Raw genomic sequence first — 20,688 nt, 5'->3', positions numbered from 1 at the left:
CACCAAACTTGGTAGGGAGGTTGGTCATGAGGTTTAGAAAACTCCTATATTTTGGGGGGTCACAAGGTCAAAGGTCAACGTCGCTGTGACCTCTAATGTAAAAAAATATTTCCGTGCAATATCAGGAGAATGCTTTGATCTAGGTTCACCAAACTTTGAAGTGAGGTTGGTCATAGTGTCTAGATGATCCCAATTGTTTTGGGGGTAACAAGGTCAAAAGTCAAGGTCGTGGTGACCTTCCATGTAAAAATCATTTGCGTGTAATATCTTTATGTCTCCCCCATTCATGGGGAGACATATTGTTTTTGCCCTGTCCGTCAGTCAGTCCATCAGTCTGTCAGTCAGTCAGTCAGTACGTCACACTTCGTTTCCGCCCAATAACTATAGAACTCTTAGACCCAGGAACTTCATACTTGGTATGCTAGTTGGTCATGACTAGTAGATGACCCCTATTGAATTTGGGGTCACTAGGTCAAAGATCAGGGTCAACGTGACCTTGAGGTGAAGAAACGGTTTCCACTCAATAACTAAAGATCCTTTGGGTCCAGGAACTTCATACTTGGTATGCTAGTTGTTCATGACTATTAGATGACTCCTATTGATTTTGAGATCAAAAAGTCAAAGGTCAAGGTTACCTTCAGGTAAAAAATGTTATGTTGGCAGTGACCTTAAGCTTAAAAATGGTTTCTGCTCAATAACTAAAGAAAGCTTGTACCCAGGAACTTCATAGTTATTCATGACTAGTAGATGACTCCTATTGATTTTGAGATCAGTAGGTCAATGGTCAAGGTCACCGTGACCTTGAGGTGAAGAAACTGTTTCCGCTCAATAACTAGAGAACGCTTGCAACCAGGAATTTCATACTTGGTATGCTAGTTGGTCATGACTAGAAGATGACCCATATTGATTTTGAGATCACTAGGTCAAAGGTCAAGGTTGCCATGACCTTGAAGTGAAGAAAAAGTTTCCGCTCAATAACTAAAGATCCTTTGGTTTCAGGAACTTCATACTTGGTAAGCTAGTTGTTCATGACTAGAAGATGACCCCTATTGATTTTCAGATCAAAAGGTCAAAGGTCAAGGTTACCTTCAGGTAAAAAATGATACGTTGGCGGTGACCTTAAGCTTAAAAATGGTTTCTGCTCAATAACTTAAGAACGCTTGTACCCAGGAACTTCATTCTTGGTACGCTAGTCGGTCATGACTAGTAGATGACCCCTATTGATTTTGAGATCAGTAGGTCAAAGGTCAAGGTTGCCATGACCTTGAGTTGAAGAAATGGTTACCGCTCAGTAACTAAAGAACACTTGCACCCAAGAACTTAATACTTGGTATGCAAGTTGGTTATGTAGATGATCCCTATTGATGTTGTGATCAGTAGGTAAAAGGTCATGGTCACGATGACTGTGAGCTGAAAAATGGTTTCCGATCAATAATTGAATAACGCTTGCGCCCAGGAACTTCATACAATGCAAACTTCGTTTACATTTTCCATGATTAATCAACAACACTTTCTTCTATTCACTATTTAATATAATCGAATAAACCAAACTTCACTGTTGGTTTGTCTCCAGTCCAAAGTTACAAATTTCATGTCCATCATTTATTTTTTCTCACCTACGACCACACAATAGGGGAGACAAGCGCTTTTCCAAAAAAGCAATCTCTAGTTGTCATTCCATTTCAACGTTTTATCTTTTTTTATATAAAACAACTTGTGTTTCTTGATTGTGATATTGAAAAGGATGATTATCGAGGAACATAAGTGAATGTTTTACAATAACAATTGTAGGCAGCTGAAAAATCTTTGATGGCAGCCTGGTACGCAAAAGACGCGAACAAAATTGGCAGTGTTAAAGACAGCCATGAGTTGACTTCTATCGCCTACGGTATGTACCAGTTTAGGTTTTGGTTAAGGTTAGGGACATAATCTGTAAGTTTCTGCTCTGTTTTTATCTGTCCATGTTTTACATATTGAACGTGTTCGATACACGTATATGTATGCCAGGACCTCAAAGATTATGTAGCAACTGCTATCAAAGAACGTGAATACCACTTGTTAGTAAGCCCAAAACATTAAGACTTAAACAAGTACTAGTTTATAAGAAGATGTTATTCCACCTGTCCAACAAAGCAAATATTTGTCAGTTTATTTTATTAAAACTCAACGAAATATTTAAGCAACCTGTCGTGGTTTATCAACTATGCAAACATCTTAAGAAACTAGAGGTTATGCTGTTGTAAATAATAATATTGTTTTGTATTTCTGTAAAAAACATTGGCATTGCTTAAAGACATGCCCTTCCTAACGCTGCATTTGCTATAATCATGTTTTTATCAATGTTTTATGCGATAAATGGAGTTGAAATGAACTGTACCAGTCATGCGCAATATTTTAAGATATTTATAGCATAAATGCGAAAACTATTAATAAATGTGGCATTTTGATTTTGTATCCCATAGCCTACAATTTAAAATCTACAAAGTGATTAAAGAGCCGCACTGTTTCTGCTCAACACATGTTTTTCTACTTTAGTTTTTTTATTTAGTTTATTCTCAAGTATGAGTTGTGTATAAAGTAGGAAAATCGTTTTACATTACTATGATCTCTTTTACTGAACCATTCTTTAAAAAATAATACAAATACAAATTTTATTGCGATTTCAGGTCTTGATAGTACATTGAAGGCGCTCGCCAGACAAATTACTGTCATTTCTGGAGATCATAGGCGCATGCGCTATCCACATACTTTATCTGGTACGATTCCTGCGCATGCGTATACGAGGCAAAATGCAGACATTATGACTTCTTTAGCAAAGGATGTCAATGCGCATGTGCGAGGTAATTTTCTGAAGTAAAAACACTGAGTTTTCGTATTTATGGACACAACTGAGGTTTTGAATTGTGCATTACTTTTCATTTTCTGATGAGAAATAATGCGTGTGGTGTGTTATTTTGAAAACTATTGATTTGCTATTTTGTTGGCGATTTTTATTGATTTGAAATCTTCAAATGAGTGTAATTGGTTAATAACATTTTCCTTGTATACATACAATACTATGATTTTGATAGACTCACATAGATTTGATAGTTAGTTTCTTCCACACATGTTTTTGTTCTATTGGCAAAGTTTCTTCCACACATGTTTTTGTTCTATTGGCAATTATAGTATTTTGTTCATGAATGTATTTCTGTTTTATTAAGTGTGAAATGTTAATTAATGTATTATTGTACATAATGCTTGAAATAAGATTGTAGAATAATTGTTGCCATTGTTTTTCATAACATGAAATGTCACAGTATACAGAAATATGAAAAAGAAGAAAAAGAGAAAAATATATCACCAGTTCGCTTTGCTTTTTACAAGAATTATATTAATGCCATACATGCAAGTGTGAAAAATATGTGCGTTTAGTTTGAATATTATCATTATGCTTTTGATTTTCATCTTTTGATACAATCATATCTATACCATTGCGGAATGGGTTTTACTATATGCGTATAAGAGTGTGTTAAAAATGTTAAATTAAGTGATTAATTGTTTTAAATAATTATGCAATTTTCTAAGTTAGTTAGTAGCCTACTGATTATAAGGTATTTGAATGTTGTGTACTTTTTAAGAATGTAGATAGTGTAAATATTTCCCTTGCTGACATGTTTTGTGTTTAGAGGACAACCAAATATTTGCATTTGTGTTATGTATAAAATTTGCTTTTGATTTGATCATTATTGGTAAATCTATAATATGTTCTTTCAAGTATCTGATGACAACCAAATGAAAAATATGATAACCGTATTATTTAAACGATGTAAGGAAACGATGCAACTAGAAATCATTGCCATATTATTTTTCTTGTAGCATGGCATTTGATTTGATTGGAGCTTCAGTAGCACTTTTGTAAATAATAAAAGTGATATAAGTACATTGGATATGTTTTCTTCTATATGACCTGTTCACTTGATTGACAACTTATGCACTTATGTGTTTAGTTAGTAGCCTGTTAGTTAGTTGGACACTTTATAATCTGTTTAATCATTTGTTGTATATAATGTCATATTATTATATTTAAAAATTACACACTTTTTTATCTTTTTAATCTATATTGAGATATCTTTGATTTCGATTTTATGCATTGTATCATTTCTTTGAATTTCAGTCCTTCATTTTTCGAGATACTGTTGAAATGCTTTAAATGCCAATAACTAAAGTTTTGTTTGTATTCGATCATGCTTTGTCTCTGAATGCGTGCGATACCATTGTCGGTATATACGTTGATTTCCTTAATTATAAAATACATAGCTTTTCTTGGATGTAATTTATCTAAATTTCGTGTCTGAACGTGTGTATAGGATGGATGATTTAATGAAACAATTAGATCTGCATATAGTGTGCTAGTGTGTTAATTGGATAATACTATAATGAAAGGTTTCACAATGCTATCTGCATTAAGTGTCATAATGTGTCACTAGGATAATACTATGATGAAGGGTTTCACATTGCTATCTGTAAATAGTGTCATAATGTGTCAATGGGATAAACTTATATTGAAAGGCTTCACAATGTTATCTGTAAATAGTGTCGTCATAACTTAGTCAATAGGATAATACTAAATGAAATGTTTCACAATGCTATCAGTATATATTGTCATAATTTGTCAATAGGATAATTCAAAAACGAAAGGCTTCACAATGTTATCTGTATATATTGTCAGGATAATTAAATAATGAAGGGTTTCACAATGCTATTTGGATATAGTGTGCTAGTTTGTCAATAAGATAATACAATAATGAAGGGTTTCACAATGCTATCTGTATATATTGCCATAATGTGTCAATAGAATAATTTAATAATGAAGGGTTTCACAATGTTACCTGAATATAATGTCATAATGTGTTAATGGAATAGTTCTAATATAATAGTGAAAGGTTTCACAATGCTGCCTAATTTTAGTGGTTAAATGTGTTTATAGGAAAATGATACATTGTATAATGAAACGTTTCACAATGCTTTCTGTATATAGCGTCGGTTGGGTGTTAACACACATATACTTGATAATTATTCTATTTGTTTATATTCTGTAAAATATATATCATTTAAATGATCTGTTACCTGTTACGCAGCACTGCGCCTGTTTTTTTCTGTACATTGCGACTCATAACAGCAGGAGTTATATATTTGTTTTTTTTTATTGTCTACAGATAATATGATTTACACATTTTATTCATTTTACTTTAATCGATAATACTGTTAATCATTTATATTTAAATGTATTTTTATGTAAGCTATTCTGTTTTCGTGTTAGGCTGGACCGCATTCTGTTTTTATTCAGTAAAAACTGACAGGAAACAGCATGTTGTATTAATAGTTGTCCAGTAAACTGTAAACAGTTGAAATAATTAACATAATTTAAATAATTAATATATGTTTGTACATAATAGTGAGTGTTGTTTGTACGATATGTAACATCAAAATAATGTTGTTCTGTTTTCATGTTACGCCGACCCCATGTGAGTTTTCTGTACTATGTGACAGATAAAGAAAGTATATATAAATGTTCTGTAAATAGAAGGTTTAATTTACAAGACAGAATAAATCGTTTATTGTTCTATTATATTTTATAATTTTGGTTGAGCTTTTTATGTTGCAAACCGCTTAATGCAAAACATTCTGTCTTCGTGTTAGGCTGGACCACATTCTGTTTTTCTGTAATAATTGACATAAAACAGTTTGTAGTATTAATATGTGTGCAGTAAACTGTAAACAGATTGTAAAATTTACTTGGTGTAAATAATTGAAATATGTTTTTACCAGATATTGTTTATTGTTTATATTATATATATATTAATATAGTAATAATTAATCAATCGTTTAATTGTTATGTCAAACAGTCTGTTTTCGTGTTAGGCTGGACCGCATGCGGTATTTTCTGTAATCACTGACAGAAAACAGTATGTAGTATTAATATTTGTCCAGTAAACTGTAAACAGATGATATTTATTAACATGACGTAAAAACTTGAAGTATTGTATCTATGATATGTATCACAAACGTAATATTGCTCTGTTTTTGTGCTACGCAGGACCGCATGGGTGTTTTCTGTACCGTATGACAGATAAAACTATGTTATATAAATGTTCTGTAAACTGTAAACAGGGGATACTATTTACATGGCGTTATCAATTGATAATTGTATTTTTACCTATGACAATATAAATCATTTTATGTCATAAACCGCTTAAACTTATTATGTAAATGCTCACATATAACTTTCATTACATCTATTTTCTTGTTACACAGGACCGCACGTGTATTTCTATACTTTGTGACAGATAACGGCATGAGTTATGAAAAATGTTCTGAAATATTTAACAGATAATTCATCACGACTTTATAATTTTTTAATATACTATTACCTTTTATACTGGAAATATGTTATAAACGCTTAGTAATTAAATTGCCATGTGAACCGTTCTGTTTTCGAGTTAGGCTGGACCGCATTCTGTTTTCTGTATAAAATGACAAAAAAAAAACAGTTTGTAGTATTAATATTTGTCCAGTAAACTGTAAACAGATCATATACTTTACATGACGTAAATGATTTAATATTGTTTTACCAAGTATTGTGTTTTGTATGTATTATCTATAACAGAAGAGCAATAGCTTTATTGTTATGTTAAATATCTGTTTTCGAGTTAGGCTGGACCGCATTCTGTTTTCTGTATAAAATGACAAAAAAAAAACAGTTTGTAGTATTAATATTTGTCCAGTAAACTGTAAACAGATCATATACTTTACATGACGTAAATGATTTAATATTGTTTTACCAAGTATTGTGTTTTGTATGTATTATCTATAACAGAAGAGCAATAGCTTTATTGTTATGTTAAATATCTGTTTTCGTGTTAGGCTGGACCGCATTCTGTTTTTTTCTGCATACACTGGCAGAAAACAGTTTGTAGTATTAATATTTGTCCAGTAAACTGTTAACAGATTGTAGAATTTACTTGGCGAAATAATGAAAACATATTTTACCAGATATTGATTATTGATTATATTATATATACCAGTTAAATTATATTTTATTAATCGTTTAATTGTTATGTAAAACAATCTGTTTTCGTGTTAGGCTGGACCGCATGGTGTTTTTCTGCATAAAGTGACAGAAAACAGCATGTAGTATTAATATTTGTCCAGTAAACTGTTAACAGAGTGTAAAATTTACATGATGTAAATGCTTAATACAGTTGTTACAATATAGATTGTTGTATGTATTATATATAACTGAAAGTAATATTTAATTAATCGTTTTATTGTTATGTAAAACATCTATCTGTTTTCGTGTTAGGCTGGACCGCATTTTGTTTTTCTGCATACACTGACAGAAAACAGTTTGTAGTATTAATATTTGTCCAGTAAACTGTAAACAGATTGTAGAATTTACTTGGCGAAATAATGAAAACATATTTTACCAGATATTGATTATTGATTATATTATATATACCAGTTAAATTATATTTTATTAATCGTTTAATTGTTATGTAAAACAATCTGTTTTCGTGTTAGGCTGGACCGCATGGTGTTTTTCTTCATAAAGTGACAGAAAACAGCATGTAGTATTAATATTTGTCCAGTAAACTGTGAACAGATGATTCATTTACAAAACGTTGATAACTATATATGTATTTAAAATCGTTAAATGTTTTTATGATGGTACCATTAAATAAATGTTGCTCTGTTTTCGTGTTACGCAGGACCACATGTGTATTTCTGTACTTTGTGACAGCTTACTGTGTGCGTTATATAAATGTTTTGTAAACTGTAAACAGGCGATATAATAAACATGACGTTGTAAGTTGTAACTTGTTTTATGTACATTTACCTATTATCATTGATATCATTTAATGTTACAAACGTTTAGTCGTTTCATTGTTATGTGTAAAGTTCTGTTTTCGTGTTAGGCTGGACCGCATTCTGTTTTTCTGCATAAACTGACAGAAAACAGTGTGTAGTATTAAGAGTTGTCCAGTAAACTGTCAACAGAACATATTATGTACATCACGTAATAAGTTTAAATCTGTATTTTGCCTTTTTAATGTTGTATATACAATATGTTATATATCAAATATTTGCTCTGTTTTCATTTTTTTTCTACTGTGACAGAAAACACTATACCAACTGTAATTAGACGACATTTTTTCCGCGATAAATAATTGTGTTAAACGCTGTTAAAGTAGTTTTCTGTATACATGTACAACCATCAGTTTTCGCGATATGGTGGATGGCATGTAGTGATTTCTTTCTGTTGAGACTGACAGAAAGCAGCATGTACTACTGATATAACTCACAAGAAGTGAAGATTGAAAGTACTATTAAAAAATGTAGAGTGTAATATTACTTCTAGTATTAATTTATAATGTAACGCTTACTTAACATTCGGATGGATATTTTTAAAAATAAAACACATTTTTTGTCTCTTTAATCGTTTTTCTATTTTTTTTTATTAAAGTGACGGCTTTTCTTGCAAATTCTGTTATTTTCTTCCAACTTTCTCTTTGATTTTTTTTTATTTCACTTGACACAATATCATATAAAATCATATGTAAAGAAGTTGATTAGCGTTTAAAAAAATACATAAATCAGTTAAGAAGCTAGTTTAAAGCGATGATAAGTTGATTTGAATTTTTTACTATTATCAAATTCATTTGTTTCTGATTTATTAAAAATGAAAAAAAACTTAAAGTGTATGTTAGTTGATATCGAATATGTTTGTATGCAACGTATGAATGAAATAAAACTATATTCACTATTTAGTAATCGTTTTAAAATTATGATGCTGCTGATGATAATGTTATAATAATGATGATGAACATGATGATCATCATGATGATCATGATTAATGGTGGTGGTGATGATGATGATGATGACGATGATTATGATGCTGCTGCTGCTGATGGTGATGACGATGATGATGACGATGAAGATGATGATGATGACGACGGTGACGATGATGATGATGAGAATGAGACTTATGATGATGAGACTGATGATGATAATGATGTTGATGGTGATGATGATGACGACGGTGACGATGATGATAATGAGAATGAGACTTATGTTGAAGAGACTGATGATGATGATGATGATGATGATGATGATGATGATGATGATGATGATGATGACGACGACGGTGACGATGATGATGATGATGAGAATGAGACTGATGATGAGACTGATGATGAGAATGATGATGATGATGATGATGATGATGATGATGATGATGATGATGATGGTGGCGGCGATGGTTATGATGATGATGATGATGATGATGATGCTGAGGAGGAGGAGGAGGAGCGTGACATTTAATTGTTATTTAGAAAGAACGCTTGTTTATATGGACTTAATTCACACACAAGCCATGATCGAATATTTAAATTTGTTTTAAAGCTTAAAGGGATAAAAAGATTAATCTGTCGTATAATACTATATATTTAGGTTAAATCCCTACTTAAACAAGAAAGAGCGACTGCACACCTCGATTACTAATTTTAGCAGGTATTAACTAGTTATTTTAATGCAAAACTAATTATTATAAAATAGTATTGCATGAATCGATTAGTTCCTAAAAACGTTGTCCATTCAAACGTTAATTGAACAGAAACCACTTTCTGGATTGTATTTTATCACACACGATGGAAATATCACATGCTTTCAACAACTACCTTAACTATATTTGAATTTTCGCAAACTGTCAATACAAAAAGTTTAAACGAAATTGGACGTAACGTCGAAGGAACAAAATGGCGTCACTAGTGACGGGGGAAGATGACGTTGTCGTTTTGAAGGCGGGTTGGATTTACCGCCAAAGTGAGATTGAACATTTTTATTTCTTCTTTAGTATTAAAGTGACACTCTTATTCAAAATCAATACATACACATGTATAACAAATGTAATTTTGAGTGATAAACCTTTAACTACTTACTAAATAATGCATATATGGAAAATATTAATTACTGATAACATGACTGTAACCGTGTATTTAATAGCTGAAATCGCAAAACTATTAAATGGTTGGTGATTGCTAAAAGATTTACCGCGATTTACTAAAGTCTCATAGGGTAAACATACCGTGTTTCCTGCACCTTTTTTTCAAATTGAACTCGGTTTCCTTCATATGAACCATTATTTTCGACATTTATCCATCCTTTTTGGTATATTAAACTAATGGTATTACTTGTGGTTATTCTCGTTTGGGAGTAATAGCGCATCTTTAAGTCATGACGGTGATATTTCTTAATTTCTTGTTATTATATACGCAACAATTGTATCATCGCTGACTGACACTGCCTATGGTTTTACTTTTTTTTGTAAAAGCTTTTAAAGCTGCCCTCTCACATATTGACCTTTCCATATTTACTGTTTTATGCAAAGCGTTAGTAATGCGTTTAGCCATAAAATATTAATGAACGTAAATATGAAAACTCCGATCTGACCTTTTGTCATTCGTCTTATATTAATAGTTCACAGACATTTACGCAAAACTGGCTCATTCCAAGACATACGATGATGAAAACGCGATAGAACGATGGTGAAACGCGACAGTTCGATGATGAAAACGCGACAGAACGATGTGGAAAACGCGACAGTACGACGATGGAAACGCGACAGTATGATGATGAAAACGCGACAGTATGATGATGAAAACGCGACAGTACGATGGTGAAAGCGCGACAGTACGATGATGAAAACGCGACAGTATGATGATGAAAACGCGACAGTATGATGATGAAAACGCGACAGTACGATGGTGAAAGCGCGACAGTACGATGATGAAAACGCGACAGTACGATGATGAAAACGCGACAGTATGATGATGAAAACGCGACAGTACGGTGGTGTAAACACGACACGCGACAGTACGATGATGAAAACGCGATAGTACGATTTTGAAAACGCGATAGTACGATGGTGAAAACGCGACAGTACGATGATGAAAACGCGACATTATGATACTACGATAATGTGTCACGATTGTACAGCGGTAAAATACGATATTACGATGGCGACAACACGATAGTATATTATCATCATCGTAATGTCGAATTATCGCGTTTTCGTTATCGTACTGTCGCATTTTCATCATCATACTTTCGCGTTTTCGTTATCGTATTTTCGTGATTTCGCGTTTCATCATCGTACTATCGAGTTATACCTTTTTGAGGGGATGCAGCTTCGTTTATATTAATTTCATTATCTAAATATTCGTGAATGAAAAATATCACGGGTTGGATAAGCTTTCTTGAACATTTCTTATTACCCAACTTACTGATAAAAAAAGTTGATGTCATTGTTTAAAAGTATGTCCAATTTACCTTAAAGGAAGCAAAAAGCACAAATTCAAATACTGACAAATACTCCACAATTTATATCATATACAGTCGAACCTCGTTTTCTCGAACTCATGGATACCGGCGAAAATACCTCGAGACAACAAAAAGAACAAAAAAGGCTTCAAATATTTCAGAGCCATTGTTCAAAAGATGGAAAAAGGTGTGGATGACGGTGAGTCTTGGGGGAAACCTGAAATGTTTCTCCAAGAAGCGCAGCAGTCGTGCGACGAAGACGTACGACGTCAAAATGGACCTCATCTCTATCAAAAGTGGCAAGCAGGTATACAGTCTATTCTAAAAGTAAGTGTGCATCACTGACTCATGTGGGATGACCGTTCATTCGGAATTTCTCGGCCATTTTCCATCGAAAAACCATCGGATGTTACATCATGTATATGGACGGTTAACAATGTCAGAAATTTTAACATTTAACCACACTGCAAGTAGATCGCGTAGTAATTTCAATTTAGCCTTTAAACTTAATGACTTTACTCTTGGGAATCTTTTTTATTTATGCAATAAAACACTTCACTGGCAATTAATTTAAACATAGATATACAAAATACACGTTAAAACAATGACGGTAAAGTTGGAAGGTAGTTAGTAGTTGGGGATTTGAATAATCAACTACTTACCAGTTGCCAGTTGGGGATTCGAATATTCAACTACCTGCTAGTTGCCAGTTGGGGATTCGACAAACACTGTTTTAATTCACTTTTATTGGTATATTCGCCAGTCGGATATTCGACCATTTCCAGTCGATTATTCGCGAATGTTCAACTGCAAACCAGTCAGTAGTTGGGGATTCAGTTTATGTGTATATGTATAGTTTTAAAGGTCACATATGGGAAAATTAATCGCCAAATGTTTCTTTATGCATGAACACATATGTATCGTTGCGACAAACACTGTTTTAATTTACTTTAATTCTTATATTCGCCAGTCGGATATTCGACCATTTCCAGTCGATTATTCGCGAATGTTCAACTGCTTACCAGTCAGTAGTTGGGGATTCAGATTATGTCTATATGTATCGTTTTATACTAGTGCAAAGCGCTGCTGCCGCAAGCGTATACGTTCTTTCTGATAAGGTTAGAATTTACACTACGTCAGAAGGCAACATTTTGCTTAAAATGAAGACTTAAATCAAAGACAGCTTTTCTTTACTACACCATTTTAAATGAAACAAAGGGCAGTATATGCCGCTTAAAGAGTCACGCCTTTTTTTTCATTACCGGAGTTTGATAAGGTGATTAGAATCATCAAACACTTCGACAAACCTGTTTTCAACAAAATAATGTTTCAACAGTGCTCCGTATTGTGAATAGGTTTGTCGAAGTGTTTTAAGAAACTACACGTTCAATTAAACTTTTGTAAAAGACCAAAGGGGGAGGGGGGGGGGGGGGGGCACGGTAAGCGGCTTAGACTGCGCTTTGTTTCATTTAAAATGGTGAATTAATAGGAAAGTTATCTTTGTTTAAAGTCTGCACTCGAAGCAAAATATTGCCTTCCGACGTAGCATTTATGACGCAATTTACCACGCGGTATACACACACTGTTGGAGAGGCAAGCGTATACGTTCTTTCTGATAAGGTTAGAATTCACAGATTTGGTAGAGGTCCATCATTACCATGTAATATTTTATACAAACCTACATGTTATTGTCTAGTGTCGGAGACACAATCTATCTATCTCTACTTTGCTGGGCCGGTGTGGATAATTCGGTCTGAGATTACTACATCCACATACAGGGGCGGGTGCAGGATTTGACGTTAGATGGGGCGAAGCTTAGAGGACCCTCCTTCAAAACCGAAATTTTATTGTTTAAAGTGTTGGCATGGTTGGTGGGTTGAGGTTAAAGTGTTGGCATGGTTGGTGGGTTGGGGGATACTCCCCCGATAATTTTTTTTAACAATTTCTAGCTCGAAATGGTGCATTTTGGGCGTATGTTTTTTTTTCCTTTCTGTCCTTAATTGAAATAAAAAGTATATTTGAACGATTTTGGAGGTGGGGTGGGTGGGGGTTGGCCGCTAGAAACTAGCATGGAAATTCAGGGTCCGTCGCGCGTAGTGGTAACGACAAAGTAGGGCTAAAATGCCCCGGTTATTACTTAAGCGAATATTATAATAGTTTACTACAACTTTAAAAAAATGTATTTTGGTAATCGAATATTCGAATTCGTTCGAAAGAATTACCGAATATTCGAATATCAAGTTTGCCATTCGTTTGCATCCCTACTTATTATCTGCCTCCTGCGAACATTAACATAGTTGATTTGGTAGAGCCAAACTCCACGATTAGAAGAGTTCAACACCAGTCACACATCTTTCTGTACACCACATTTATCTTGTCTATGTTCTATTTCAGTGCCGGACGCTGCTACCTCCACCGGACATTGACACATTCTGCTTGATGGAACTGCACTTTACGGGCGCTCGGAAAATATCCCTGTGTGCGCATGACAGGGATAGCGCAGAGTACGCCATTTCAAATTTCAATATTAAAGTTACAGTCGAACCCCGTTGACTCTAACTCCCAGGGATCTGCGAAAATATCGAGCCAATCGGATTTTTCCCCCTTCAGTTTAAAGAGTTTAAATAAATGGGTCCTTAATATTCAATTCGAGCCAACGGCGAATTCGAGCCAAATCAGTTCGAGTCAACGGGGTTAGACTGTAACTGTACTTATTGGTGTACCTCTTTAAGGTTTTGAAAGCATTTTCTATTTTAGGCGGAATTAAAATGTTTATCTCGAACTTGACCGGGAATGTCTGCGAAAGCCTATGTTTCTGTCTCTTGTCATGTCTTGTGTACATACCCTATTCCATAGCATATCTCCGAGGGGAGGGGTCACATATTATCTACGTATATGTTTACGCGACGGGTTAGAATTTAGTCATTTAAAAATCGTCCTACAAATTTCGACCACTAGCGTTCCATTTGGTCATTAATTGCTATCTATAAGTTGGTTATTCAGCGGTTTTCACGGGCTGGTTTAGTGACATTTGCGCAAACACTAATGTCGATTCAAAGATTGAGTGAAGCAAAATAAATAAATAATAAATAACTTTTAATATGTGAACTGAAATTAATTCACTTAAAATGTGTTTATTATTCCCTACAGACTTTGGCTGCGGGCTATCGGTAAAGCCAACTCGGACAAGGCCCTGCCCACACCCAAATACTCTCGGAAGAACCGGACGAAAGAGGATGCGCTGAAAGAGGAGAGCATGGAACAAAATGAACGACAGAGAAAAATGTAGGTTCATTTACAATATAAAAGTACACATGTGTACGTTACTTTATACAAGTATTCGTTACTTTAAAAAATAAACAACAGGGATAATTGTAGTCTACTTTTTGTAATAAAAAACAGGGAAAGTTGTAAATTTTTAAAGGACACATTATCAATTTTCATATTAGCAACGGTTTTGATAAAATGACCTTTGTCTGAGATTTAGATTTGACTTGAGTATTGTTATGATATTTGGGCTAGGAGTACTTTCATTTGTTTTGTTTTGTTTTAGCTGGTATCGATTGCTGTGCTGCGGAGGCGAAAATCAAGTGAAGAACTTTACCACGCCCCGACACCCCAACTCTTCATGGACTTGATGAGGCTTAGTTATTATGCCCCCACAAAGTGGCGGCATATAGGGTTGCCCTTGTCCGTACGTACGTCTGTCTGTCTGTACGTACGTACGTCCCGAAGATTGTTTCCGATCTAATTCTTGAAAACCGTTTGTCCAATCCTCACCAAACTTTAAACACATGTTTGTGACCATAATATCTTGATCAAGTTCGATAGTCATGGAAATCGCTTTAGTCATTTAGGAGTTACGGCCCTTTTTTGCCAAAAATACTTCAAAAATATATGTTTCCAATCTAATTCTTGTTTTTAAAGGGACTCGCTCATAAACATAACATTGGCTATATGTTTTGCAAACATTGTTCAAACTGAGTTATATTACTTATGTTTGTTAAGAAAACACACTAAACAACAACTTAATTAGACAGGCGCTCATTTAAAAAGAACTTTGTTAAACCAATTCTAAATTATTCAGTTTACAATATTAAGTATTAAGACTAACTCACGCTGTTCGCCAACATAAAAGAAATAGTAGCTTAGTTAATACAATATTTACTAAACTTTGAATTATGTTTTAACATTGTTTGCAAGCATTTCACACGAAATAAAACATGATGTCAGATCCTTTAAAATGTGAGCGAGTCCTAATATGATTATATGTTTCCTTGTTTAATTTAAAAGCAGTGATATAAAATTGTCAAATAAAGTTACAATGTGCTTATTAGTGACAATTGTTCCATTAAATACTCTTGTAATTAAATTATAAATGATGTCAAATCATAACACTAATACCTCATTTATACCAAGTTTAAGTTTCCTTATTATCACTCATTCTAATACATACATTGATAAATGATTATTTCATGACCATATCATTGGTTCAGATGTTCGTTAATGTTATTGCTTCTTCTCAATTCAATCATAAAATTTTAATCATAATTATATGAATTTTCACGATTCTTGTTTTCGCTTAATGATTTTCGCTTTATATTTTCATAACATTATTTGAAAGTTTATTTCTGTTTAACTTATTATAAGTAATGTGTGTTGTTGTTTTTGCCAAAGGCATAGATATGTGTAAATGTTATTGTTCAAATAAAAAATATGTTGAGGGTATATTCCGTGTTTGCATCGTTTTTGTAATCCAATTAAAACATTTTCGTTTAACTCTTCAAATACCTAGCAGTTAAAACTTTATTTATGTAATAACGATTGTGAACAAATCTTTTAACATAATGTGCTAAGTCACTCTCGGTAGCACGATGTTGCACGAGAGGGTGCTCTTGTGTTGCGTTGGAAACCTGGGTGCCCGAAAAAACAAACTTATCAATCTGGCTTGGTAACCACCAACCAAACCCACATGTGCGAAGCCAGGGAATCGAACCCGCCCAGTCATAGCGAGTGCGCTAACTGCAGCACATGGACCTATGGTTTATAGGTCCGTGACTTATCGAACAACCATTCCAATGAATTCTGTATGTACATCCAAGTAATAATAGTTAAAATTTTATTTTCTGTATGTTCATCAATAACTGATAATAAAACAACAACATATTATCAAACACAATTGTAAATATAAAAAGAAAATTTAAAACAACATGATACACAACAAGTTGACAGTAGGAATAACAGTGAAAGATACATATATATAGAACACATCTCTAAGATACGCATATGTCAAATGAGTGTTTGAAGATCAGTTAGTTTGGCTGTGACTTTGAATGATGAACATTGTATTTAATTATGCCATACATGTACAAATCAAGGACATCCTATCTATCTAAATCATGTTTGTTTTGAATGTGCAATGGAAGACACGTCAACAGCTTGCTGTTGACCTTCTTTTCATGACAAGTTTTGGCTACTTGGCCAATCACAGTAGTTGTGTGTGTATTGTATGAAATCACATAGTATCGATCATAAATATTCCCTGGTTTTCAAAAGCTTATATGGAAGAACTGAACTTTAAAACTTTCCCAATGAATCGGGGCTGGATCAAAGTGTTGTGTTAGCATTTGAATCAAAATAAAAATTGCATAAAATAACTATCAAAGTCGTAGAGTTTTTAAAAAAAACAAACATGTTATTCCTTTTGGGTTAGAAATTATCAAATACAAGTTTTGATCCAAAATCATTACTGTGATGCGCCACACACAGTGATAAAAAAGAATGGCATAAAAATAGTTCATCAAAGTCATAAAGAGTGTTAAACAAAAGCTTATTCCAATAGGGCTTGCTTGTTAAGCTCTCAGTGAATTGGAAGAAATGGTAACAATTATTCCTAAGACAGATGACTGTGAAATAAAATGTTGATACATTTTTGTCTAAACTACAGAAAAAGCAGTTTTGTAAAGTTGAAAGATTACCACCATCTTAACTTAAATTTTAGAGGCAATATATCCTGAAGCTAGGTGAATACAACAAAAATTAAGTGTGTTACTCATGGCAACTAACTCATACTTAGAATCTTGAAACAGTTCCTTCTGAGAATACGCAAAAACACACTCTGTCATATCATATTCAAGCGAAAAAATAGAGGCGAAACTTTTTATATGCAAATTATACAGCAATTCTGTTTTCTTTCAGTGCTGTTCTGAAAGTAATTTTACAAAAAGAGTCAGCATCAAACTCCAGGGCACATACATGTACTCACTATCATCTTGAGTTTGACACTTAAGACTATAAACTGCATTTTTGATATTCTTGTAACATAAGAACAAGCAAAACACCAATGGTCTACAATGATGAAAATTGCTGGATGTCACATATAACTAGTTTCGCCTTTATTTGTTTACCTGTTGTCAAAAGGAATAATATTACAGCCATTTTGATTAATTAAAAAAATCACATTTCTAAGACTTTGTCCCAAACCAAAATGTTGGTGAATTGGCCCTGACATTAGTAAATATTGGATCTGATTGTAAGGATATCCTTGAGTTCAAAACAGATTTGTTTCCAACATTATGGAGATGAACTCATCCCTGTCAACAAGTCCATCTCCATTTGTGTCAGCTTCTTCAATCATCTCTTGTAGTTCCTGCTTCTTGAACTTGACCTTTGCATCAAGACATGCCTGTTGAAGGTCATCTAGGGATATGGAACCTTTAGCATCTGTAATGATGGTAAGTTAAATTAAGGGGTCATTTTAGTTAAACTATGAACAGTGCATTTCTAATGACTTAACTCTCTCCTAGACAAAAAATCGCTACTATGATTTGTGTTGAATCTAGTTTAATAGCAAATTCACATGAGTAAGCAGTCTTATTGTGATATACCAAGAAGATATCATTAATATCTTACACTTAAAGTCAGGTATCTTTTACTTATAGGTCCTGTTATCAAATTATAAATAAACATGCCACTTTGCCCATAAGTTTCTTTTTAAGTGGGTGAACTATAACTCCATATCTATCATGTTGATGCCATAAATAATAGGAATATACAAGTTAATTTCTTATAACTAAGAATGTTGTATTTCTGCAATAAAAGTTTTGATCAAATCTTTTTTTGACCATTAACAATGTCATAAAAATAACTAATCATATGAGTATAAAGTATTGTATTTGATTCACATACTTAACATATTTAAAGTGTAGTTGATGCATGTGCACCCAAAATTTTTACAACTTTGTATTAAATATAGTATGCAAATCAATGTTGGCTCTTTTAAGAGAAAGATTTATTCCCATACCTTTGTCAAACATAGAGAATCCTTTACTGATTTCATCATAGGCATCTATAGAATCTGGATCTTGTCTGTCAATAACAGTCTCAAGGAACTCATTGAAATCCAGCATTCTGCAACAGAAACAAAGCCAACATTTCATTCACATCAATCACAGTCCTGAGGAACTCATTGTAACAGTCTAAAAAACTTATTGAAAGCCACCATTTATTACAATAACAAAAAACAGCCTCAAGTATCTCATTGAAATCAAGCATTCTGCAGAAAAAACAAATCAAACTTTTTATTGACATCAATAATAGTCTCAAAGAACTCCTTTAAATCCAGCATTATGCAGCAGAAACATTTAAATATTTTTATTTATCTAAAGCTGAAGAGATCAAACACTCAGTGACTAAGGTTTAAATGTTTTAAATACTGAAAGGTACATTTCTGAATAACTCACGTTTAAGGGTATCGTCCCTTTAACATATTTACTTTTTTTAAGAAAATAGACAAATATTTATTTTTACCCTAGGCCTTTAAGACTGCCATCATTAGCCAGTTGTTTTGCCTCTTCAATTTTGACTTTAAATCCGAGAGCTTTCATTGCACGTCTTAGTTCAGGAGGACTCAGGAACCTGGAATACATTGGGTGAAAATCATTTTCAGATAAAAAAACCTCACACAATTAAGAGCAAGATAACATACAACATAGACTAAATTATTTTGGAATAAATTATGTTCAGACAAAAGAAATATACAGTTTTAGACAGTTTACAAACATCATTGTTATCAAGCTCCAACTACATTTGTAAGCAACATAAATTGTAAATTCAGATATTATTTTTTGAATGGCTCTTGTTAAATTCCGAATTTTAGCAAAACTCGAAAGCACTTTATCAGTGTAAGGCTTACCCATCATCATTTGTATCGAAGAGTTCAAAAACCACTCTCAAATCCCTAATCTCTTGTGGCGTAAGATTGTCTAGAATCCTGGTCGACACTTTCACACCATGGATTTCCTTCTCATCAACTGGATGGGAAGTCAGCAGCTTAACCAACTGAAAATGAGTTTAGATTAGTGCATGTACACAAATGTATATGTAATAATACATGTTTGTAAGAATATGATGATGTTCATATTGAACAATCTTTCATAAAAGACAATTAACGTTGTACATGCATCAAACTTAATTCCTATAACTGGATCCTTGGAGTCTACTTAAAGCCTACAGAACAAAATATGTGAATATTAGTCTAAAATAATAATGTTCGAATTGGGATTCTTCTAATATATGAAAGATTTGCCATATAAAAATCCTTCCACCTATAATTATTTGGACTACGTGGGACACATTGTAAGGAGTCTCTGGTCTGGATCTGGATATATATGTATACTGTAGGGCCTTCCAGCATACGCATAGTGGGAGAGGGGTGGGAATATATCAGTTTTGATGAAGCAGGGCTGTTCTGAAACTGTTCTGCTCACACTGTATTGTCTATTATAGAATGTTCCAAAGTTGCATAACAAACGTGTTCACGGACATGAACTATCATATATGTAAAACATTCGGAAAGCATTTTAACATGTTAAAACTTTCAAAATCTGCATGCACTAAGATTAAATATCATACAGGCTGCCTGTTAAACACAATGTTTACAATGATCTGCTCACCTGTTCACCTGGTTTTGGTGGAGGAGGAACATAGGACGGAGCCATCGGATCGACTGGGCCAGGGGAGCTGTCTGATGACTTTTTACCAGACTTTTTCTTTCCCTTCTTCCCTTTCTTCCCCTTTCCCTTCTTTTTCGGCATATTTATAATTTTTGTTTACAAAGCACCTGTTTCAATTAGCTATCCGCCATTTTGACGCTACTTTCTGTTGTCAAATGACGTCACTAGGTCGTAATGTTTTGATTGGTCATGATTAGGGAATAATTTCTTTCGTAAAAATAGTAAACCCAGTAGGCTACGTTCCACCATTGTACGATTTTTTTGCGCTACTTCACTGACAATTGCTTCTATATGAAAACTTCCATGTGTTAAT

At 33.5% G+C, this 20,688-nt stretch overlaps 3 protein-coding genes across 3 annotated transcripts in view; 2 read left to right on the top strand and 1 right to left on the bottom strand.

Moving 5' to 3' along the window:
* LOC128246590 (sacsin-like) overlaps nt 1-8,806 on the top strand; it is a 36,241-nt gene extending 27,435 nt beyond the window's left edge. The window contains exons 8-9 of the mRNA XM_052964857.1: nt 1,792-1,888; nt 2,667-8,806. Coding sequence (XP_052820817.1) covers nt 1,792-1,888; nt 2,667-2,857 — 288 coding nt within the window. The 3' untranslated portion in view covers nt 2,858-8,806. The remainder of the gene's footprint in view (nt 1-1,791; nt 1,889-2,666) is intronic.
* On the top strand, nt 6,164-14,999 carry LOC128245738 (pleckstrin homology domain-containing family B member 2-like). Its single transcript, XM_052963964.1, has 6 exons — nt 6,164-6,189; nt 9,823-9,864; nt 11,523-11,668; nt 13,756-13,865; nt 14,512-14,646; nt 14,915-14,999. Exons 1-6 carry the CDS (start codon nt 6,168-6,170, stop codon nt 14,997-14,999), a joined length of 540 nt encoding a protein of 179 aa, XP_052819924.1. The 5' UTR covers nt 6,164-6,167.
* Nucleotides 15,000-16,473: 1,474 nt separating this feature from the next.
* Nucleotides 16,474-20,523, bottom strand: LOC128202921 (uncharacterized). The gene is made up of 5 exons (XM_052904098.1): nt 20,316-20,523; nt 19,556-19,701; nt 19,171-19,278; nt 18,665-18,771; nt 16,474-18,084 (listed from the first exon to the last, which is right to left on the bottom strand). The coding sequence occupies exons 1-5, from the start codon at nt 20,454-20,456 to the stop codon at nt 17,912-17,914; spliced, it is 675 nt and encodes a 224-aa protein (XP_052760058.1). The 5' UTR covers nt 20,457-20,523; the 3' UTR covers nt 16,474-17,911.
* Between the last annotated feature and the right edge of the window lie 165 nt (nt 20,524-20,688).

The sequence above is a fragment of the Mya arenaria genome, chromosome 9 (assembly GCF_026914265.1).
Source record: "Mya arenaria isolate MELC-2E11 chromosome 9, ASM2691426v1".
NCBI classification, from domain to species: Eukaryota; Metazoa; Mollusca; class Bivalvia; order Myida; family Myidae; genus Mya; species Mya arenaria.
Note: the sequence above shows the minus strand (reverse complement) of the source record. Positions and strands in the feature narration are given on the sequence as shown.

Bases quoted from the DNA above. Each gene is read 5' to 3' on its own strand.
- LOC128245738 (XM_052963964.1), top strand. From the start codon at position 6,168: ATGGCGTTATCAATTGATAATT. The intron at 13,866-14,511 runs GTACGCCATTTC...TATTCCCTACAG, and splicing joins CATGACAGGGATAGCGCAGA to ACTTTGGCTGCGGGCTATCG. The intron at 14,647-14,914 runs GTAGGTTCATTT...GTTTTGTTTTAG, and splicing joins AATGAACGACAGAGAAAAAT to CTGGTATCGATTGCTGTGCT.
- LOC128202921 (XM_052904098.1), bottom strand. From the start codon at position 20,456: ATGCCGAAAAAGAAGGGAAAGGGGAAGAAAGGGAAGAAGGGAAAGAAA. The intron at 19,702-20,315 runs GTGAGCAGATCA...ACTCATTTTCAG, and splicing joins CACCAAAACCAGGTGAACAG to TTGGTTAAGCTGCTGACTTC. The intron at 18,085-18,664 runs GTATGGGAATAA...CCATCATTACAG, and splicing joins ATTCTCTATGTTTGACAAAG to ATGCTAAAGGTTCCATATCC.